This window comes from Ammodytes marinus (genome assembly GCF_949987685.1).
Source record: "Ammodytes marinus genome assembly, chromosome: 2".
In the NCBI taxonomy this organism is placed as follows: domain Eukaryota; kingdom Metazoa; phylum Chordata; class Actinopteri; order Uranoscopiformes; family Ammodytidae; genus Ammodytes; species Ammodytes marinus.
The window spans coordinates 29,022,226-29,046,592 of record NC_137231.1 but is presented as its reverse complement, the minus strand read 5'-3'; the positions used below and the strand labels follow the sequence as shown (position 1 = coordinate 29,046,592).

The 24,367-nt window shown below is 38.7% G+C and overlaps 1 protein-coding gene across 1 annotated transcript; it reads left to right on the top strand.

Moving 5' to 3' along the window:
* The first annotated feature begins 1,301 nt into the window (after positions 1 to 1,301).
* On the top strand, positions 1,302 to 22,782 carry mapk1 (mitogen-activated protein kinase 1). The gene is made up of 9 exons (XM_080040540.1): positions 1,302 to 1,641; positions 17,000 to 17,182; positions 17,671 to 17,860; positions 18,509 to 18,625; positions 18,915 to 19,029; positions 19,466 to 19,597; positions 20,025 to 20,134; positions 20,523 to 20,651; positions 21,888 to 22,782. Exons 1-8 carry the CDS (start codon positions 1,511 to 1,513, stop codon positions 20,637 to 20,639), a joined length of 1,095 nt encoding a protein of 364 aa, XP_079896666.1. The 5' UTR covers positions 1,302 to 1,510; the 3' UTR covers positions 20,640 to 20,651; positions 21,888 to 22,782.
* The last annotated feature ends 1,585 nt before the right edge of the window (positions 22,783 to 24,367 follow it).

Below are 24,367 nucleotides of genomic sequence, written 5' to 3'. Positions count from 1 at the left end.
GTATTTTCTTGATTCTAAACCAGAATGTCATATGTGTGACCCACAGGGAATTACAACCTAACTGCTTTTACTTTTACCTTGATGACAGGACATCTATATTCTCTAAAAGACAGTAATATATAAATATGAATAGTAGTACTAGTAGCCACTTTCAACTTTTCTTCTTGCTGACTTTTTTTTTAATCTTTTTGTTTTTGACATTCCCAGTGCGGGCGGCGTCAACTAATCAGTCCCGTTGAGGTCAGAGCATGCTATCTATGGGTCAGAGCGACCGCAAACTGATTACAGTCTGTTACAGTGACGCAGCATTAATAATAACGTCTATATTTCCAAACAGTGCGTCCAAATGCGCTTATCTCCACAGTCAAGTTATTAAACACTGGTGTATTGGAGATCGCACTGACACAGGAAAAGCACTCTCTCTAATTGAAATTACTGGGAGAAAAAATAAATATTTAAAGGTGCACTATGTAACTTTGGGGTGTGTTTCAGAGAAGTGAATATTTTCTAAGGTAGCCTATATCTGAATAAACAAACTTTCCTCTCAGGAAAATTGGATATGTGGAACACTGTTTGAAGTTGGAAAGCTTTACCTGAAAGGTTAGTTTCATGCCAGGGTTTCTCAAAATAATTTAGTTTTGATTTATGCTGATAGAATAATTCAATACTAAAAATGACATGTAGAGTAAATATGTTTTGTTGTGTACCACCAACTGAAGGCTCTGCAGATGTAAACAAATCCCACTCCTCTGAAACTGCATAGTGCACCTTTAATGAAGGCAGAATGGTCTATCTATCTATCTATCTATCTATCTCTATCTATCTATCTATCTATCTATCTATCTATCTATCTATCTATCTATCTATCTATCTATCTATCTATCTATCTATCTATCTATCTATCTATCTATCTATCTATCTATCTATCTATCTATCTATCTATCTATCTATCTATCTATCTATCTATCTATCTATCTATCTATCTATCTATCTATCTATCTATCTATCCATCCATCCATCCATCCATCCATCCATCCATCCATCCATCCATCCATCCATCAACCTGTATGATTTACATAACTAACTTGATATAGCCCAGTACCTGAGGGCAACACTGCCCATATTCTACTAGAGAAAAAAAAGAAGAAAAAAGGGAAAGGGGGAAATATATTTAAAAAAAAAGAAAAAGAAAAAAGAAAACAGTGGATCACATGACCAGCTCCGTGATTTCCTGCAGCAGTAGCCGCCTCTCGTCTCGCCTCTCCTGCCTGCGACAGCTCAACAGTGGTGTGCTCGCTCCGAACAAGCAAACAACTCAACTCGCTCTGACGGAGGCCTCCTCTGACACTCTGGAACATACAAAAACCCGACAGATTTAAACAGACACACTCACACGTACACATACACCTTAGGACGTTTTAATATCTCGCTCCCTTGGTGTTTTTCTTTATTGTTGTTATTTTCATAGCGTTGCAAACAGAAGGAAAATTCGCCTAGTCTTGTAATAATAATGGCGACAGCTGCGGTGTCTGCCCCTGCTGCTGCTTCGGCGGTGGAGCTGGTCCGCGGGCAGGCCTTCGACGTCGGGCCTCGGTACAGCAACCTCTCCTACATCGGGGAGGGAGCTTACGGGATGGTGTGGTGAGTGGAAGACGCTGTTTATTGTTTACCTACACGCATTTTTGGGCTTTTTACACGTTGTTTTAAGGGCTTTCACTACCACACACAAGCAACAGCCGAACCCCAGTGTCAAGTTAAATGGAGATAGGGTTCTAGTGAGAGGAAAATCATGGCGGAAATTACTTTTCTTTTTACTTTTGGATTTGTCACAGTGTAGTGGTGGTAGCTACTCCACCTGAAAGTGAATGGGCGATTTGGAGGTGCTACACATTCATCAAAAGGAAAAACATTAAAATGGCTCTCTGGGTAGCTTTTAACTCGCCTATAACAGTTTCCTCTCAAACTATAGTTTATTTAACTTACATTTTAAAACATTTCCTATCTGAAAACAGAACATTACATCTTGTATTGGCCTACTTTAAGAAAATGTAGGCTGTGTATGTTGGCCTTATTTGGGTGTGTGCACTGCTACACAAAGGTAGTGATTTTATTTAAATTTTTTTATAAACTTTGTGGCAGTTTTGGATCTCACAAACTAGTAGCCTACACTATTCCTAGTCCATTTTTTATTAGCCTACCTCACCAGTGATTTTATGGGCAATATGTTTTTAATTGCTACTGCAGTAGCTACATTTTGCTACTGCAACCATTAAATTTCCCTTCACGAATGGACTATCTATCTATCTATCTATCTATCTATCTATCTATCTATCTATCTATCTATCTATCTATCTATCTATCTATCTATCTATCTATTACTTTTAATTCACATTTACTCAATGTTTTTAATCTGGAATTGTATTGTTTGGCGGTGGTGTTTACTAACTTCATTTAAAACAGATGGGTTTCTATACAATTGCATTTCCATCGGCTTATATCATATTCCTCTCTTAAACCTAACACATAGCTTATATAAATTAGTGTATTTCTTTATTTTCCTGTGAATTTGTATTCATTGTGATAATAAACCCAAAATATGATTTATATTGATAGTACATTTAATTTTCACGTCGTATCCGCTTGTATTAAGTCAGATTCTTATCTCATAATCTAGCACTTAAGGTCCACTACAATAGCACTTTCTTTCATGCTGTGCACACTGTACTGTAATGTGTGTGTTACATAATATATTGTCCTTGTTTGAGACAACAGCAGTGTATATTGCAGTTTCTTCTTCGTGTGTGTGTGTGTGTGTGTGTGTGTGTGTGTGTGTGTGTGTGTGTGTGTGTGTGTGTGTGTGTGTGTGTGTGTGTGTGTGTGTGTGTGTGTGTGTGTGTGTGTGTGTGTGTGTGTGTGTGTGTGTGTGTGTGTGTGTGTGTGTGTGTGTGTGTGTGTGTGTGTGTGTGTGTGTGTGTGTGTGTGTGTGTGTGTGTGTGTGTGTGTGTGTGTGGAGCTCTTTCAGGTTTCTGAGAATCCTGATGTGACACATAGGCAGCCTGCAGTGTTGAGACAGACCACAGCATCTCTCTGTGTGCTCAATGGAAAACCCAACAAATGCACACAGCCACGGTTGCCATTCGTATGATCAACACATCAACAAATGACTGGAACACGATCTGTAGTTAGCAGAAGGACACCCTAGATAAAAATAAGTTGTAGTTGTTCTAAATCAAATTTAAATCAAATCAGTTTTATTTGTATTGCCCAATATCACAAATAGACATTCGCCTCAGTGGGCTTTACATTACTAGTTCTAGTACTAGAAATACTTCAGGGTATGTACTGAAAAATCTTGTAATAGTCCGTCGGCTATAAACTACTATAAGCTACTCAACACAACTGCAATTCAAATATGTAGAATTTCATAAATAAAACTGGTAAAAATACAAATGTACTGTTTCCATATTCTCAAATATACTTTGTATCATTGTACACTTAATACCTCTTGTTTTTGCTGACTGTTGTTCACAGATAGCCAGATTACAAATACTGTACTTCGCTCTCTCTGCTTACATGTGATAGGCATTTATCAAATATTGATCAAAATAATCTTAATCTATAGATACAGTCCCCAAGGCCATTTCACACCAAAATCGACGCAGATAAATGGCACAAATTTGCATAAAATTCAGAGGCAAATTTGTACACGGCTCTGACTAGTCACATAGAGAAATATAGATACTTAAATCTATTCATCCCAGAAGGCAGATCCTATTGTTGCAAATTAATACAATTCATCAAAAAATATAAAGTTTATTGGTGCGCTATGTAACTTTGGGCATGTCAGAGAAGTGAATGTTTTCTAAGGTATATTCTCATAACTAAATAAACTAACTTTCCTAAATGGAAATTTGGATCACTGGAGCACTGTTTCACTGTTGTTGTTTACAGCAGCAGGGCCCAGTTTGGTTTACAAACAGATTCTAGTCATACCAGGTGCCTCAAATTAATTTAGTTTTCACATAATGATATAATTATTCAATACTAAGAATAGCATGTACAGAAAATATGTTTTGTAAAACTAACTGCTGGCTCTGCCTATGTAAACATATCCCCTTCCCCAGAAACTGCATTGTGCACCTTTTTTATTGCGCATAGTTGATTTCCACTGATTGAATGAAAAGAGGAGTCCCATAAAAGCGAGATGCAATTTTGTAGATAAAATAAATCCCATTTAGATTTTTAGTGGAAAACTCAAAAATGAAAGTAATGCCCCATCTGCAACTCGGCTTACACAAAGACAACAACAAAATGTTTTAGCTTGAAGTCAAACTGGGCCTGTGTAGCGCTGTGCTGTCCTTTTTTAGCCAAACACATTCAATGTTGATTTTACAAGTGGTGACATGCAGGAGGTTTTTTTCAACTGTCAGTCAATCTGCGTGGGCAGCACTGTGACGTTTAGTTCCTTCAACTTTTCAGCTTTGGAGAGACAGAGTTGAAATGGGGCAAAGAGGGGAATGAAATGCAGAGAACTGACTACGGTGAAACAGTTACTTTTCTGTTCGCTTTCTAACTTCCAACAGTGTTTTCCAAATTCAAACAGGTTACATTTTCCTGTGTGGAAAGCTTGATTACTTGAAGTTATGAGAGAATACAACATGGAAAATCTTATCTTCTCTGACACACCCAAAGTTACACAGTTGCACCTTTAACCAAATGCATTGTTACCTTTTCTATACCAGCTGCAAAAGTTCTAAAAGAGTACAGTATGCCTTAGTTTTTGACTGTGATCTTGACCCATGCTCATGTAAAAAGCCCAGTGTATTTTACTTTGTGTGTCGTTTTTGTGTGTGTATATGTGTGTGTATGTATGTATATAGATATATATATAGATATATATATCTACACTCAACAAAAATATAAACGCAACACTTTTGTTTTTGCTCCCATTTTTCATGAGATGGACTTAAAGATCTAAAATTCATTCCAGATACACAATATTATCATTTCTCTCAAACTTTGTTCACAAATCTGTCTAAATGTGTGATAGTGAGCACTTCTGCTTTGCTGAGATAATCCATCCCACCTCACAGGTGTGCCACATCAAGATGCTGATCTGACATCATGATTAGTGCACAGGTGTGTCTTAGACTGTCCACAATAAAAGGCCACCCTGAAATGTGCAGTTTTGTCTCACAGCAAAATGCCACAGATGCCACAAGCATTGAGGGAGCGTGCAATTGGCATGCTGACAGCAGGAATGTCAACCAGATCTGTTGCTCGTGCATTGAATGTTCATTTCTCCACCATAAGCCGTCTCCAAAGGCGTTTCAGAGAATATGGCAGTACATCCAACCGGCCTCACAACCGCAGACCACGTGTAACCACCAGCCCAGGACCTCCACATCCAGCAGGTTCACCTCCAAGATCGTCTGAGACCAGCCACTGAGACAGCTGCTGAAACAATTGGTTTGCATAACCAAACAATTTCTGCACAAACTGTCAGAAACCGTCTCAGGGAAGCTCAACTGCATGCTCGTCGTCCTCATCGGGGTCTTGACCTGACTCCAGCTCGTCACCGTAACAGACTTGAGTGGGCAAATGCTCACATTCGATGGCGTCTGGCACGTTGGAGAGGTGTTCTCTTCACGGATGAATCTCGGTTTACATTGTTCAGGGCAGATGGCAGACAGCGTGTGTGGCGTCGTGTGGGTGAGCGCTTTGCTGATGTCAATGTTGTGGATCGAGTGGCCCATGGTGGTGGTGGGGTTATGGTATGGGCAGGCATCTGTTATGGGCGAAGAACACAGGTGCATTTTATTGATGGCATTTTGAATGCACAGAGATACCGTGATGAGATCCTGAGGCCCATTGTTGTGCCATACATCCATGAACATCACCTCACGTTTCAGCAAGATAATGCACGGCCCCATGTTGCAAGGATCTGTACACAATTCTTGGAAGCTGAAAATGTCCCAGTTCTTGCATGGTCAGCATACTCACCGGACATGTCACCCATTGAGCATGTTTGGGATGTGCTTGACCAGCGTGCACCACTTCCCACTAATATCCAGCAACTTCGCACAGCCATTGAAGAGGAGTGGACCAACATTCCACAGGCCACAATTGACAATCTGATAAACTCTATGCGAAGAAGATGTGTTGCACTGTATGAGGCAAATGGTGGTCACACCAGATACTGACTGGTTCTGAGTCCCCAAACCCCCAATAAAGCAAAACAACTGCACATTTCAGAGTGGCCTTTTATTGTGGACAGTCTAAGTCACACCTGTGCACTAATCATGATGTCAGATCAGCATCTTGATGTGGCACACCTGTGAGGTGGGATGGATTATCTCAGCAAAGCAGAAGTGCTCACTATCACACATTTAGACAGATTTGTGAACAATGTTTGAGAGAAATGGTAATATTGTGTATTCTGGAATGAATTTTAGATCTTTAAGTCCATCTCATGAAAAATGGGAGCAAAAACAAAAGTGTTGCGTTTATATTTTTGTTGAGTGTATCTATCTATCAGGCAGTTGTAGTGGGCGGTGTGTCAGCCTAGGCCTTCGTTCTTCTTTGTTGGTTTAGATTTGAGTCAGCTGGTGGTGTTTCTTTGATGTGCAGCAGAGAGAGAGAGAAAGTGGTGCAGCCCGCAGCAGCAGTGTATACCTCAGAGACAGACAGACAGAAATCCCCTTTGCATGAGAAGTATTTTTAAATATGGCATCAGGAAGTTATTTTGCATTTTTTATTTATTTTGTGTGTGGTGGCAGTGAGTGCACCCTCATATGCTGAGTGTATACAAGACAGACAATATGGGTTTTCTATTCATTCAAATACAATAAGTTAAGATAAAAGAAGCAGTAGTAGGGACTTTTCAAAATTATACAAAATTTGTTTATTTACTAGAATTTTGAGTTAGCTTGATTTTTACTTTATCAAATTGCTAGCTTGTAGCCTGGTGATACTTTAGCCCTACAGATGGATTTTCGCCTGCCCGGGATATGTTATGGTATAACTTGAATACACGCACACTTCCCAAATATCAACAATGAGTCCTGCAACAATGTGCATCAATGTGTGTCTTCTTGGTGTGATACTATTGAAGGGGTAGTTCACTATTTTTTTTAGCAGGGTTGTATGAGGTATTTAGGCATAGTTAGTATGTTACCTTAATATGGAGATGGCAGTCAGCTACTGCAGTCACTATATATTCTTTGCTTCCTTGTAACTTATCGTAGTTGAAGTTTTTATAAGTTTAAAAAAAGTCTCATCATCCGTTTGTTATTCTATAAAGTTTAATTTGTTTTTGTCGGGATGTGGTGTATTAGAAATCCTGTGCATGTTTGACAGTAACCTAAAGGGTGTTTGACTGCGGTCTATGCTATGGGCCTATTTTAGATTTCAATTGCCTCTCGTTGACTGTTGTTGAAGCTATTGCATGTCAGTAGGACTCTCCAGAGCCTCTTAACACAAGCCTTGGTTGGTGCACACCGTCTGCTTACACAACCACCAGATGTACTGTGTGTGTGTGTGATGGTATTCAGAGGCTGCTGTGTGATGGACTCATGTCTTTTCAAGCCGCCCACATAAACACTTAGATCATAGGGGCATGATGCTCAAGTGAGGCAAGTGTTTAGGAAAAAGGTTTTGCATCTAAAAAGATCCGTGGTAGTCGGTCTACCATGTTACCAGAAGAAGTTTAACAATAGGATGCCATCTTCTCGTTCATTGTTGTAAATAAATTGTAATAACTGCAACATACTGTGTTTAAAGATGAAAAGTTAATTCTTGAACATGGGAACTCAAAAGTGACGCAAATAATAAGTTATCAGGTTCGGGTTCAGGTTAATTTATTCGTACCCGTAGGTAAACTTGTGTTGCAGTTTAAAAGTGAGCTTCTGTCACACAGTTAGGACATCACATACACAGAAACACAAATGGGACAGTTACATACAGTAGGTAAAACAATTAAAGTGCTCCAGTGCTAATCCAAATTTGGACACTTAAAACTGACCAACATAATTCAGATATAATAAAACCCAGATACAATTGATCTAAAAAAATCAACAAGTAAATAAATAAATAACACATACAAAATTACTATTGTGCAAATTTAGCAGTTTCTACAGCTTGTTCATCAGCGTGATTGCAGCTGGAACAAAGCTGTTTTTAAAACGCTTGGTTTTTAGACCTTGGAACTAAAAACCTTCTTCCAGAGGGGAGTAGCTGAAACTCATTGTGCAAACGGTCATTTAAAATAGACTGGGTTATCCGCTGTACCTGTCTAGTGTACAGGGAGGCCGGGTTCAGCTGAGATTCTCCAATAAGCTTACTGGACCATTTCCCCACCTGATTGAGTGAGTTCCTGTTCTTGACAGAGAGACTTCCAAACCATGAAACCAAAGAAAAGGATACAATTGATTCGATAAAACAAGGTCGTTATGGTTTTATCCACTTGGAAGAAGAACAGTGTCCCTTTTTACACACAGCAATACAATTCTCTTCAAAATTCAGATTAAAATCAATTATTGTTCCAAGGTATTTATATGAATCCACATATTGCACTGGTTGTGTTTCTATTGTTGTGACATTGTGAGGGGAAGCATGTTTTCTAAAATCAATGATCACATCTTTTGTTTTAGATATGTTTAATTGAAGATGTGACTCATCACACCACTTCACAAAATCCTCTATTATCGGGCCATGACCAGTCTAATGTTTCTGGAGGAGACTTACAACAATAGAGTCATCTGCATACTTAATTATGGTCCTGTTTTCATAATTACGTTGACACATGTTGGTGTACAGGATGAAAAGTAAGGGTGACATTATTTAAATTATCTTATTCATATTTAATCAACAATGACTTGAGTAATCATTATGGCCTAAACATATTGTCTACAAATAAAACGTCTAGCAGATTTCAACAGATTTTGTTACTCGTTTTGCCATAGAGCAACAGTCCAAAGCCGAAAGATAAAATAATGAAAGGATAGAACAAAACGAAAGCAGCAAATCCTCATAGTTGAGAAGTTGAATGCAGTGAAGGTTTTAAAAATTAATCAAATTTGTTTTCATCCATAATCTTTTTTTTATTATTATTATTTTTTACTTAGCGAAAAAATGCATTATAGATCAAGTTGTTACATAAGTCTGTGCTCTAACATGCTAGAACTGAACATGCGAACTGGCGGTAAGCACAAGTCAGTCAATTAAGCTCACAAGGCCATTTATATCAGGGTTTAACTTCATATAAGCAGTTGTCTCAAGGCTAGAAAAATTGGTAGCGGCCAAACGCACATTTATATACCACAACTCTGGAAAAAACTAAGAGACCAGTCTTGATTTCTTAAATCTTCATCTCTACATTACTTATTGAAAATGCTCTTAATGACAATATTTTCATTGTGAATTTGTTAGAAATGTTGTCAGTAGTTTATATTATAAAATCAAAATGTTCATTCTACTCAAACATATGCCTATAAATAGTAAAACGAGGCACTGAATACTTGGAGTGGTCTCTTAATTTTTTCCAGAGCTGTGTATATATATACTGTATATAGTTAACACATCTCTTGTGACTATTTCATCATAAAGCCCAAATTCTCAAATGAAATTGATTTGAACTTCTTCTGATCTGGATCTGGACACACTGACCCGCTTGGCTCTCATCCATCCCTCTTGAAATGCCACCGCGGCGACCATCTCCATAGCAACCCCTCTTCCTCTGACATCAGTACCAAGCACTCAACAGCCAATGGGAGAAGAGGAAAGAGAGAGAATGAGAGCCTTGACACTATAACCAAACAAATCCTGTTGTGCACTTCAGAAGGAGAGATGTAATATGTGTAATTTGGGGTGATTACGCCTGTGCCAAGAAGACTAGCACAGAATGACTTCTGGTTCGGGAAAAAAAAAAAAACTGTTGTGCACATGACTGCGATCTACATTTAAGCCTGTTGTAAAGGCATGTTCTGACTTTGCTACTGCTATCCTGTATGTTTGCATCTTCATGTGTGTCACATCCAAAATTATCAAGAAGTGAACCAATTTTCTTAAGAACAGTGTGAGATATGACTGTGTTGTGGCCCATGGTGTGTAATGAAATGTGCAGAGGTGGTCTGAAGGCTTTGATGGTTATCTCTCTTGGTCTCATGTGTAGATGGAAGAAGAATGCGTCGCTTGCAGAAGCTGAAGTTGCATTGAAGTCAGCACACACACGATTGATTGCTTATCATGAATACTACAGCTTTTGACTCATCATTTGAAGTGTGTGTGTGTGTGTGTGTGTGTGTGTGTGTGTGTGTGTCCAAGTGTTACTTTTGGGTGTTTTGAGATAAATGAACTTCATTCATTTGATCTGATGTCATGTCATGCTACTTTATGTGATAGGGGACTCATATCTTGAATTATATAACAGTGTAAAGATATGGACAGACTACGTCTGTAAATATTTAATTTTCAGTCAAATATTTCATCTATTTAATAGTGGTTTGTTTTGGTTATATGTGGCCTCTGTTAAGCCTGTTGTGTAATCTGTTTGCTATTCAAAGAAATTACAATTGTAAAATGGCTCCAGCTTTAATCGGGTCGACAAACAATACGACACACACACACGCCAACTGCTCATTTAGTGAATAGGGTCGATGAAGCATTTTCATAAAGGCGATTTACAACAACAGGACTTTTTATATCACATGTCGATGCAGCGTGAGTGATTTTGTCGTGTAAGAATGTTAACTTTAATTTTTAAGCTATTTTAAAAACTCCTGCAACAAGTGCTTCTACTAACTAGCTTTGGTACATAGACTGTTGTAAGTAACAGTAATATATAACAGTAAACCAAGGCGTGATTGACTTGAGTGATCAATTTGCATTAGTATTATTTTGTTATATTTTATATTAAAGGTGCCTTCTCCAGTTTTTTCTTAACTTAACTTTCTCAAGTTTTTTAATTTTTAATAATGCTTCTTGGCACGTTACTGCCATCTGTAGATCAGTGAAATAGTGTGAACCCATTTCTAATGATGACATACTCAATTTTTTCTTTTCTATTATGTTAGCAGATGTGTTGTTTGTTTGTTAAATTTCCTTTTGCAAGGAAGACAATACTGTAAAGCTTAAACCAGGCCTCTGCCTATGCATTTTAATGGGGATCTCTATATACATATATATTGATATCTGTGTATGTGTGTGTGTTGGGCAAGAACGGAAGAGTAGCTTCCTTAAAGTCACTTCCTCAGCCTTTCCTCACAGTCTGTTGATGTGATGGTCATGGCATGTGTGGAATAGTTCACATTGCTACAGTAAGATAAGCTGGTCATCATTTATGATTCAGAAGTTTTCATCGGTCAAAATTGTCCATTGACATCGACGTTACTATCGAGAAATGTTGTTTTTAAAAGTGTAATTTTTTTTCTTATTTAAGCTGTGAAAAGGAAAAGTCAAAACAAGGTGCTTTAGGTGGGAGGTAAATCAAGAAAATGCTTCGTCATACAGCTCTGGAAAATATTAAAAGAACACTCCAAACGTTTAGTGTCTCTCGTTTTACTATTTATAGGCATATGTTTGAGTAGGATGAACATTTTGGTGGTGCTCGATAAACTATCGACAACATTTCTATCAAATTCCAATACATTCTTTGTCATTACGAGCATGTTCAATAAGTAATGTAGAGATGAAGATTAAGGAAAAATCCAGACTGGTCTCTTAATTTTTTTTTCCGGAGCTGTGTTATCTGTACTGCAGGTGTTAGCTAGCAGGTCCTGGCAGATATGTAAAACTCTTAATACACTATAAAAACCCACACCGCAGTTCACTCTGGTGTGAAACTGAACATTTGCAATAGTTTGGAACTGATGAGCAGAAATCAAAAAGCACGTGTTTTATAGAATCCACGTGTCTCTGAGATGTCTATCTCGAACTAATAGCAGCGATGCAAGAAGCTTGAGTGAAACGCTCTTTCAAACACAAACCCCTCCACAGCCATCTTGTTAAAAACCTGGCTACCGTGGTCAGACCTACACAGGAAGAGGAAGTGTATTTCAATAAGCAAAGATGCAGCAAGATCTGTAATTGTTTCCTATTGATACATCTTTAAATGACCAAATCTGCAACCCTGAATCCGTTAGAATATTAGTGTGTTACTATTGATTTTCATATGTGTGCGATGATAAGTTCCTCGTCTTGTAGGTTGAAGTACGGCTCTGAAAGTATAATAGTGAATGTCACTAACACGTTGAATAATCAGTGATGCTGTGAGTAGAGGCTTGTTCAGTAGCTGCAGATCAGTAGAGAGAGCTGTAAATAGCACTGTGCAAAGACCCTCCAAGTTTGAAGCCCCTCACTCACTCACTCACACACACACACACACACACTCCCCCAACCTGAGACTGAAGCTCATGCTGCCTTTAATGTATTTTGCAAAGCGTCAGACATTACGATATATTTGTGTATTACAATCTTTATGGACGTTTTTCATATCTGCACTTTCTCTGCCCAGCGTTTCTTTTTCTTTCCTTCAACCCAACCCCCTCCCCCCCCCCCCCTTGAAACATCTCCATGGTAACAGCCCTGTTGCATAACCCAGCGGCTGCAGTGTAAAGGCCTTGTATTCCTATCTCCATGGCAACAGAAGCCCCCCCCCCCCCCTCACCCTATCCACTGGGCACGGAGCATGCTCAGAAAAAATACAATACACTAGCAGAGAAGCAAGACAGAAAGTAGAAATGTATTCAAAGCAAATGTATTTATATAATATAATTACAAAGAGAGCAAACGGCAAATTGGCAATAAATCAACTGGAAAAATAGTGAAAAAGATTTCCTTCATCATGCCCCCCGAATATATTTTATTAAAGCTGGAACTGGTGAATCGCTTGTATTGTTGCTTTAAAATGTCTTAAAAATGTCACTAAGAATCAGGTGTATAGGCCAGATATTTTCACACATACTAACAATTTGATGTGGCACACACAAAAGAATTATAAGCATAACGAACATACATAAATGCCATTGCACTCGAATGTACTATGAGTTCTTACCCTTATGTAACATATTGTGTGCATCCTCCTACTAAATGTAAGAGTGCTTTGCCAACAGTTTGCACAGCCAGGAATTTCAGTCAGCTGTGTCAGACAGGTGCGACCGTCAGCTGGCTGTGAGCGTAGACTGAGGTGCTGTCTCCTGAGGGTGCTAGACAGTAGACAGACACAACGCTGAAAACCATCAAAACAAAATGTCAGACCCTCAAAAGCCTTCAGTGTCTAAGGGGGACGCTTGTGGTGTAGTGGTTAGTGCCAAATCAAATTGCTCCAACTGAAAGACTGCCCGCCGCCATCGGCTCAAAAGAAGCCCGACGACATCTACGACGACCGATTTCACGGCACACACCAAACAGATTTGTTTCCCCGCCCCCTCCCGACTCTACGACGGCGATTATCGGGCCAGTGTGTCCTGGCCTTTAGAGGCTCAGTCCTCTTCACAGCAGACCCAGGTTAGAATCTGGCCCATGGTCGTTCTCTGCATGTTATTCCCCTCTCTCTGCCCCTTGCATCTCTCTCTCCAAACTGTCTTAATACAAAAAATAAAATAAAGCATGAAAAATGCCACACACAAAAAAAAAAAAAAAAAGCCTTCAGTGTGTGAGAAGGCCATTCTGGACACTGCTGTATTCTCCCTGTATTGCCACGGGGTGTATAAATACTAATACTACACACATTCTTTGTGCACTTTGCACTTCCTCAAAAAGTTCCTTGTGTTGCAAACGTCTTTGACAAACTGACGAGGAGCCGAGCGCCTGGGCTTGCCTCGGTAAACATGGGGAAATGCAGCGTGGACAAAGATCGCCCTCACTTCCCTCTCCGCACTAAACACACACACACACACACACACAGCGTCTTATATGACGTCACTCGCAAAAGCTCAAGTGATAAGACTTTGCGGCCCATCAGAAAGTTTTAAAATATGTAGAAATAAATTGGACAAATTGCATTTCTTATTGTATAACTGGAGCTGGCATCTTTTTTTTATTGTAAAGACATTGTGCTTGTGAATTTACATAGTGCATGAGAAAAATATTGGGCGGTATACCCTGGTCTGTTTCTAAAAAAATAAAATGTAATAAAGAAATATGTAGATATATCTGGGCGAAATTGGCTCTGAATCATATGTTTAGCTTTGATGAATAGGTCTTTTCGACTTCGACTGGTTTTCTTTTAGGTTTTATGAAGACACGCACGCACGCACGCACACACACACACACACACACACACACACACACACACACACACACACACACATTCCTTTCACACAAAGTGGAAAGGAAGGTCACTCATATTTCCCTCACAGAAGGCTGGCACACTCATGTTTACATTACAGTCCCTACTCCCCCCGTCTCTATAGCAACTGCTTTTCTTCTTTTTTTCATACTTTGTCGGCGTTTTTTCTTTCGTTCCTGATGTTTGTGATGTGCAGAAATAAATCCACTCTTCTAGGCTCTATAAATGACGTGTATAGCTAGATAGTTAAGGCAAGACACTGCCGGTGAATAGGGTCAAATGTTTAACTATAATATATATATCATCATGAAACTTGCCAGTCGAGTACAATTGTTTTTTGTATTCGTTTTTTTCAGAAATGTTTGAATTAATAAGACCATTTTGCATTATCTAACTTATTACGCGTGCAATATCGTCTCTTAAAAATTACAAAAAAAAATGTAGATGTTCGATAAAGCCAGAGTTGAAATCTTTATTTATTTTTTACAACATATTAGTGTTGTCCATAGTTTCCATGTTTCACTTTTCCTCCCTTTTTAATGTTGGTAGTTCTGCTCAAGTCATACAAAGTCAAGAGACGCTTTTATTGGGCAGTTTGTGGACTTTGTAATGTCACCAAATGGCAACATGTTGCAACAGTTTGAGAAAACCAGTCTTCTTGGTTTTCCAGAAAAAGAATCCCTGGAAGGCGGCTGCAGTCATTTTCATTTCTTGGCAGGATCCAATGAGTTGGACTGTGTTTTGATGCCACCAGTTCCCATGCACTAAAGACTTCTGGCTATTTTTTGAAATTCCCAACACCAGGCTATATATATATACATGGTCATTCTTTGTCACGGACATCCCCATCACAACATTAAAACAACCTCCCAATATAAAAAATTGGGTTAGATTTTTGAGTAAAAGCGTTCTCCGTAATCACTGACTCCACCTTTTTTTACATACGATACAAGAAACCAATAATTTCATGTAACCTTCAACTATAACTGTTGTAGCGGTAACCACAGCACTTGGCAGGCAGCACCTAGCTTTTTTTATTCCCATGTTATTCAATGTTAAAAGAAAAACCCAAAGAGTACTTTTTGGAGTTAAAATTTGGCAAGATTCGACCCTAGTGTCTGTGTGGCAATTCCAAAATAGCCGAGGCAGAGTGAGCGTGGAGAGGTTTAAAAACAGTCGGTTGAGCCACTTGAAAAGAAGCAGAAAATCCTCAGTGGACATGTCTGTACCTGGTAGCAGTGTGGAGGAGTAAGTGTGATTAAACAGTCAGGTCTGCTGGGTGTAGACGCACTCAGACAGTAATCAGTCAACATAAGACAATAATAGGATCTGATTCTGAATATGATCATATTTAATTATTTTCCTGTTCCAATCATCAAAACTCCAGATTGACAGCGAAACCTTCTATGGTAGCTGCAAGAACAAGTGCTTTTTCAGTAAAGTAGCACAACAGAAAGGATTTAAAGGTGCACTATGTAACTTTGGGTGTGTCAGAGAAGTGAACACTTTCTAAGGTATATTCTCACAACTGAATAAACTTAATTAACTCACGGGAAAATGTGATCCCTGGAACACTGTTTGAAGTTAGAAAGCTTCCCTGAAAAGCTACTGTTTCACTGTTGTTGTTTACAGCAGCAGGACCCACAGTTTTGGTTTACAAACATATTCTAGTCTTAAGTTTGGATCCAGGTTCCTCAAAATAGTTTAATTTTAAATCATGATAGAATTATTCAATACTACGAATTACATGTAGAGTAAATATGTGTTTTAAACTAACTGTAGGCTCTGCAAATGTAGAGGAAATACCCTCTCCTGAAACTGCATAGTGCACCTTTTAAATGCAGGATGAGTAAAAACTTCCAATGCTATGAAATAGAGCACAGCGGTCACTGAACGCGTTGAAACGCGTTGGTGCAAAATAAGGGAATGGTGAGTGAGTGTTATCAAAGAAGGCAAGGCGCGCAGACGGAAATGCAGACTGATTTACGCAAGATATTTATCTGTTAATGCTGAAGGGCTTTCCTGTTATCTCAACCAACATACACAGGTTTTCTGTGTTCAAAAACTGCTGTATTGCTTTCTTTTCTTTTTTTTCTAGTTTAAGCAACGTTTACATAGTCATACTCACAGTACTACTTGCCATTCTATTTTAACAGCTGTATGTTTATCATTTGTAGATAATTTAACGAGTAGAGATTTAAACAAATTTAAATAACACAACAAAAACAAATTATTAAAGTGAAGTGTGTGTGTGTGTGTGTGTGCTGAAAGGAAAATCCAGTGTTTACACACAGCCTAGGCTCTGTAAATGAGCATGCTGGAAGCTACGGTGGGCCCCCTTTGTTTGAAATCTGTGTGCCATGGTGCTAAATTGATGACTGTGGCTGTGGAGGCTATTAAGCATTTTATTTAAAGTCTGGTATTAGCACTACAGAGCTTTAGTTTTACTCCTACATGCATTCACATATATTACAGCAGCCTCTCTGTATTGCTGCTCCACACTGTATCAGAATCAGAGGTGTGCTCGGAGTGTTAATACAAAATCTAATGTTAATATTTGACATTTTTGTGTGTGTGTGCGCGTGTTTTGATAAATATATTTAACCGTTGAGGTGCCAATATTTCTGGTTCAAAGAGGTGAAAAGTGAGCTTTAAAAAAACTGTCACACATTTCTAAAAATATTTTTATTGTATTTTTCTAATCCAACCCAGCGCTGCCCACGATCGGGACAACAAGAGCCGCGCGGCCATCAAGAAGATCAGTCCGTTTGAGCACCAGACGTACTGCCAGCGCACGCTCCGAGAAATCAAGATCCTGCTGCGCTTCAAACACGAGAACATCATCGGAATCAACGACATCATCCGCACGCCAACCATCGACCAGATGAAGGACGTGTATCCTCTCGCATAAATGAGACCGTTTCAGAAATATTTAAAAGTTCCTCGTATTTACTTTGAGTATGTTTCAATTGTAGCATACGGCACAAGTTAGCTACATACTTTTTATGTAAAGCTGCAGTATGTAGTATAGTAAAAAGAAATACTATTTGATTTGGTTTTCCATGATATACAAAGTTTTTTTAAATACTTTATTAATGGATTTTTTTTTAGAGAATATGCATACACACACACACACACACACACACACACACACACACACACACACACACACAGCTGAAAAAAAGGAACACAAAGACAAAATAAGATAAACAACTAACATTATTTAGACTAGAGGCTTGACTAGATAAAAAAGTCAATGAGGTGTCATGTCGGTCCCTTCAGTACTCTTATATAGTCAAGGAAAGGCTGCCATATCACTTTAAACTTCTCTGCTTTTTCCCTGAAATCTAAGTTGGAGCCCTTTAACCATATGCTCTGTTCAGATACATAGTTCAGGACCTGATGGAGACGGACCTCTACAAGCTGCTGAAGACCCAACACCTGAGCAACGACCACATCTGCTACTTCCTCTACCAGATCCTCCGCGGGCTGAAGTACATCCACTCCGCCAACGTGCTGCACCGTGACCTCAAGCCCTCCAACCTGCTGCTCAACACCACCTGTGATCTCAAGGTGAAATACAATGAATAATAATAATAAAAAAAAAAATCTGGGTTTTAATACCGTTAATACACAGCCTAGGCTCTGTAAAACGGCTGTGTTGCTAGCTACGGTGGGCCCCACTTTGCACGAGGAGTTAATACCATGCGAATCGATTGGGCTGATTTTGAACGCATTGATGATTCAGAATCATATTGAAGAAACTCCACAACAGCTTGACAAACTGATCAAGAAAGACCTTTGTGACTTGAGTAAGTCAATTGTACACAAGGCACATTGAAATTTGTCTTCCCCCCCCCACATATCCCCTCTCAAGTGTTCAACTTCGGAGGGGGGGTCAGAGCACAGGGTCAGCCGTAGTACAGCGCCCCTGGAGTAGTTTGGGGTTAAGTGTCTTGCTCTAGGACACAATGGCAAAGATGATGGGCACCGTAGATGTAATAGCAGCCACCGCTAGTTTTATAAATTGGTAACATGGTTACTAGTCAGCCACTCTTACCTCTAGGCCATCCTACCTCCAGAATATTAGCCCTACAAACTAAAGGCTCTGGATATTGTTCCCAACCTGATGATGGTTTTTTGTCAGTTAAATGTCAACACAGTGTATTGTTGTTGTTAAGCATTCATTAATCCTCTTGTCTTCTCGCTATATCCCTGCAGATCTGTGACTTTGGTCTGGCGCGTGTGGCCGACCCGGACCACGATCACACCGGGTTCCTCACAGAGTACGTGGCCACGCGCTGGTACAGAGCTCCTGAGATCATGCTCAACTCCAAGGTGAGAGTCGGTAACATGTTGGCAGTCTGGGATTAAAAGGATGAGTGAATGTTTTTTCGTTTTTTTTTTTCTGTTCAGAAAGCATGCAGTCTACTCTTTTTACAAGCTGTGCATTAAATTATATTTCATAGGAGTTTAAAGTGCTCTTTTTTTAATCTCACATTTTTTTTTCCAAATCCTTCAGATAATCTTATAAAGAGAATTGGGGCACTGTAACTGCTGTCATTCAGGCCAAGCTGACTTAATATGTGTGTTTATGTCTGTCTGTCTGTCTGTCTGTCTGTCTCAGGGCTACACCAAGTCCATAGACATCTGGTCGGTGGGCTGCATCCTGGCTGAGATGTTGTCCAACAGACCAATCTTTCCCGGGAAGCATTACCTGGATCAACTAAACCACATTCTGGGTAAAATAAATCTCTTTTAATAGCCATGTTAATATGGTTTAGGATTTGTGTGGTACTGTAGTGTTGTTAATTTAACAGTTTGAGAAGCCAGCTTAGCTTGACATATCTTAATAATGTAAGAAACTTCTATTTTTGGGCAATAATTACAATAAATTGTTTATTTTATTGTACTAATTGTCAGTAAACCATATCCTGATGTCATGTAAGCTGAAAGTACAATATAGTTATTTTCAATATAGCCTACATAATAATATATAAATTCATAACAGTTTCAGGCAGATTTAAGATTTAATTATTCCTTTTCTGTGGTTGTTCTCTGCATGTCATTCCCCTCTCTGCCCCATTTCACCTCTGTCTCTTCACATTGTCTAAAATAAAGCATAAAAATGCCAAAAAAAAAAATCATCTTTTAAAATGCTCGTTGTGTGTCCTACAGGGATCCTGGGTTCCCCGTCTCAGGAGGATCTAAACTGCATCATCAACATCAAGGCGCGGAACTATCTGCTGTCTCTGCCTCTGCGCTGCAAAGTGCCCTGGAACCGACTGTTCCCCAACGCAGACCCCAAAGGTCAGTAGGGAGGGGGATATAGAGTCCCAGATTTTTTTTGTAGTCTTTCTAGATTGCTAGAATTCAACGCGTCATCAATACCTCATCACTTAAATGTTTTCTCAACATCAGAAGATAAAACATTATTTTAGATTGTATATATATATATATCAAGTTAATTCTAGATTCAAGGGGACAAAACTAGATTTTATGAAGATTTTAAAAAATTCAACCACTCAACGAATCCCACGCCACAGCTTTTTAAAATATAAATATAAAATGTGTAAAAAAAAAAAAAAAAAGTTCAGTCTCTTAATAATCCAAATAGGATGTTGTAGAGCCCTCTAGTGGACAGGACAGCTCATGATTGCTTCATAAATACAAAAAAAAAAAAAAAAAAGAAAAAACTAACACCCTCTTTCTCTTGTTTAAATGTGTTCCTCCTCAGCTCTGGACCTGCTGGACAAGATGTTGACCTTCAACCCTCACAAGAGGATCGAGGTGGAGGAGGCTCTGGCTCACCCCTACCTGGAGCAGTACTACGACCCCACAGACGAGGTCAGACCACGGAGACTGTTGGGCTGTTTGGGTTGTTCCTATTCAGCTTGTGTTTTATGAGCCTGTGTGGAATGAGGATACTTCATATCATTCTAATCAAAGAGAATAATGTTTTGAGTATTTATTTTAAATAGATCCAAATGTACACATATGAATCTAGATAGTATGCAAACCTTTCCGAAAAATTCTAGTTAACGTAAGTAATCAACCGGCAAAGTTCCATGATGATATCTATAAGTAAGTTAAAAAAAGTGCCTTATTCTCATGCATTGTCTGGCCTTAAACAGTCGAGTGTGATCAACACCTAAAGTAAGAAAATAAAGCTTTTTATTATTATTATATCTATAAAGTCCCACTAACTATATCCTGTGTGCCTCCCTGTGTGCAGCCGGTTGCCGAGGCTCCGTTCAAGTTTGACATGGAGCTGGATGACCTTCCCAAAGAGACGCTGAAGGAACTCATCTTTGCTGAAACAGGTCGTTTCCAGACCGCCTTCAAGTCCTAACATCTCACACAGGTAAGGGAGGGATAGATAGATAGATAGATGGATGGATGGATGGATGGATGGATGGATGGATAGATAGATAGATAGATACTTTGTGTAAACATCGATACAACTGTGAGTGATTGGTGTTATAGCTGTAAAAACTACTGATCATTTGTGCTACATTTAACATCTCACCACTCAATAGCTAAAGTAAAAACAGACTCACAGAATACATGATGAACTATACGTTTTTGGAGAGTGTGAAAAGGAGATCTACGTTCTTCAGCTTAAAACCACTTTAAAAGGCATATAAAAAAAAGATCACTTTAACGCTTCACCACAAAGATTTATTTGGTGAATTATTTTTTTTTTACATAGGGGTTAATAAAGTTCAAATACTAAAATAATCAAATTCTTCAATCTGTTTTCAATTGAAGAGTTTATGTGTCACATGTTGGTCTAAATGTTTGTATGTAATTGTGAATGTAACCAGCAGCTGCTCAGTGATTGGCCCTCTGGTTGTGATAATAACTACCAGTTTCTCATGCGCTCTGTGTCAGCGTGTGTAATCACTATGTTTCCCCTCTGTCGCCTTTCAATGCTATAACAGACTGCTAAACATCTCCCATATTAGAACAGGACAAAGCACGTCGCTGCATTCTCAAGTTACAGCTGTTTGTAACGTTTATATGTAATTTAACCTAAAAAGAAAGTAACACTTAGTAGCTGTATGTTGGTGCTGACATATTTAATGTATCATTAAAGTAGAAGCCAGGTTGCTTTATTATTCATTCAATTGCAGTTTTTACATTAAAATTCCTGGATCATTTTTAAATTTCTTAAATACAAAGCTGTGTCGTTTCAAATTCTGTGATCACGGTGTGTGTGTGTGTGTGTGTGTGTGTGTGTGTGTGTGTGTGTGTGTGTGTGTGTGTGTGTGTGTGTGTGTGTGTGTGTGTGTGTGTGTGTGTGTGTGTGTGTGTGTGTGTGTGTGTGTGTGTGTGTGTGTGTGTGTGTGTTACAAAAAAGGGGCCCACCGTAGCTGGGCAACATGCCCTTTTACACAACCTAACACCAGATTATTTTTCAGCGCTCACACACAGTACGGACAGGGAATGAATCGTGAGGAGATGATTTTGTCACTGATTTTGACATAAGTGATTTGGACAACAGGTGTTCTCTAGAATCACTGACTACACCTTTAAACAAAGATAGGATCCAAGTGTAACGTCTCATCACACTGTCGTTGTTTCATTCTCCCTGCAGATGTGTCCGTGGACCGGCTCCTGCGTTGCCACCGCTCCTCCCCGCCTCCACACTGTTGCTGTGATGGATACAAATATATAGACATATATAGATATATAACTCTCTATATATATCTATATGTTTCTCAGTTTTTTTTAAATTTTCCCACGAAAGCTGGATTCCTTGGGTCTCACTCGTCAAGTCCACCCTTGCTCAGGAATGGCGTCAGGAATCTATCAATCAATCATAATTGCTTTCTTTCTTTCTTTTCTCTCTTGGAGGTGAAGGAGGCGGCTTCACATCACAGCTTACAGTTTGAGGGTTGATGTGCGTTTTAATGCCAAGATAAACAATGATGTTCTGTGTGTGAGTGTGTTTGTGTGTCTTTTAAAAGCGGCTATTCCTATTCAAAACCTTTTTACATCCAGTGGAATGACAGTAGACTAGCTGGTATGTGTGTGTGTGTGTGTGTGTGTGTGTGTGTGTGTGTGTGTGTGTGTGTGTGTGTTGTATTGCAGTTGTCCCCTACATTGCGATAGAAATCCAACATTAAAAAACAAAAAGGTATTTTCCAATTTTCTAAAACTTTGTCGCACTGTTACCAGGGGATACCTTGATCTTTTTTTTTTTCTCTTTATCTCTTTGAGAAAAGTAAAAAAAAAAGAAATCTAGATTAAATCAACCGATTTATGCAATGAGATCACGTAATCAGCCAAAAGCCATCACTTGGTGTGGGTCTATATTTTAGCTAAAACTTTGTGTTGCAATCCTAAAAACACAGACACATATTAGGCCCAAATGCAGATACATATAGATATAAATATATATATAATGCCCAAAGACTCATAAGATATTTCAAAGACAAGGGTGACGCTAGAAGGCGAATCAAGTTACTGTATAACCTCTTTTTTTTTTTTTTTCAAAAACACAAAATTCGAGCGTTTTCATGTTTAATCGGCTTCAGTAAGACGTTGTGTATTAAAACGGTTTCACCATCGAGTTCTGCCTTAGCCGTGAGCGACTTAAAGGAAAAGTCTGTTTGCTTCATGCCAGTCTGTATGTACAGTGTGATGTTTTTCAAAAAATATATATTAGGGGGCAGATTTAACTACGTCAGGACAAGAATTCAGTTTTCAAACAGAGGAAAATCTCCCTTTTTTTCGTACTGTTTCGTGTTTTTTTTTTATTATAATTTTTTCTGCAGTCTCTGTTAATCTCTCTCTCTCTCTAGCTCTCTCTCTCCCTCCCTCCCTCCCTCCCTCCCTCTCCCCCTCTCTTCCTCTGTCGCCTTGTGATAATAATACTGTGCCCTTTGCATGACTGTTAAAAGCTCTGTATACAAAGACGACCATGTTAAGTGCCACACAAGCTGAGCAGATGCGCCCAGGCTCTTTCGGTTCCACCATTTTTTTTTTCTTTTTTTTCTTCCCAATCACATGGTGCTTTCTGTCCCGTTTCTTTGTTTTCCTTTTAAGCAAAAATCTCTAATTTGTTTTGTTTTGTTTTTATTTCCCTGGTCCTTTTTAAGTCTACAGATTTCAACCTTCATGTGATTTTTTTTTTTTCTTTTTTTTGCCAAACTCCCATCTTGCATGCTAAGATGTCTTGTTGTGGTCGCAAATAGGAGAATAACCATATATCTGTATTTATACCAATCACATAAACAAAAGAACGGTTTCCTGAATTTGAGAAATAGGTCACGGTAATGATACAGGTGACAATATTCCTCAAATGTAACAGATCATGTTGTTGATGTTGCTTTAAACTGCACTTTTCTCGCGCTGATAACAGCTGAAAACTGCAGAAAAACTTTTTTTTTAAAGTTATGAATTCAAAACCACATTTTCACTTCTTGTCAGTGACTGCTGATTTAAAGACTGTTCAACTTAAACATTTTTATTCAAATCAAAATGAATTCTAAACCATTCTATCATTTCAGTTTGTTTACTAGTGCGCCTCAAATATACTCAGTGTCATGATACGTTCACCTCACTGCAAAGAAAAAGCTCATTGGCTAAATATGTATTATTTTATTTACGACACTAACGCATCTCCAAGTAGATTAAAAGTACAAAATCTACCTTTTTTAAAGAACTTTTTCAAGAATCTCAATCTGCTGGCACTTAAAGGGAGAAATTAAAAATGTAGATAATGAATGGGGAAAAAAAATACAATTACAGAACTATTGAGTACATTTTCTTTTACTTCTTTCCGATGTATAAGGTCTGTATAAAAGTAATGGAGGAGCTGTAAACCCAAGTATGTCAGATGATAATTTAAAAAATCAATTAAAAAAAAAGCATGTTTGATTTGTACAAACATTTCTGCTCTGTTCGACGTTAAATCGCAGTAAAACAGAGCTGAAGAACCACAGTTTAACTTTGTGGTTTTTTTTTTTCTGCCTGAAACTGAGTGGGGAAAGTACGGGCTAAGAGAAGACGCTAATGCTTTGCTTAAAGCACACTCAAGCCATATTAATCAAGTCTGTGGCACCTCTTGAC

What these genes read in the sequence shown, in the direction of transcription:
- mapk1 (XM_080040540.1), top strand. Translation starts at nt 1,511, where the DNA reads ATGGCGACAGCTGCGGTGTCTGCCCCTGCTGCTGCTTCGGCGGTGGAG. An exon ending in GGAGCTTACGGGATGGTGTG is followed by an intron (nt 1,642 to 16,999) that starts GTGAGTGGAAGA and finishes AATCCAACCCAG; the next exon opens with CGCTGCCCACGATCGGGACA. An exon ending in ATCGACCAGATGAAGGACGT is followed by an intron (nt 17,183 to 17,670) that starts GTATCCTCTCGC and finishes TGCTCTGTTCAG; the next exon opens with ATACATAGTTCAGGACCTGA.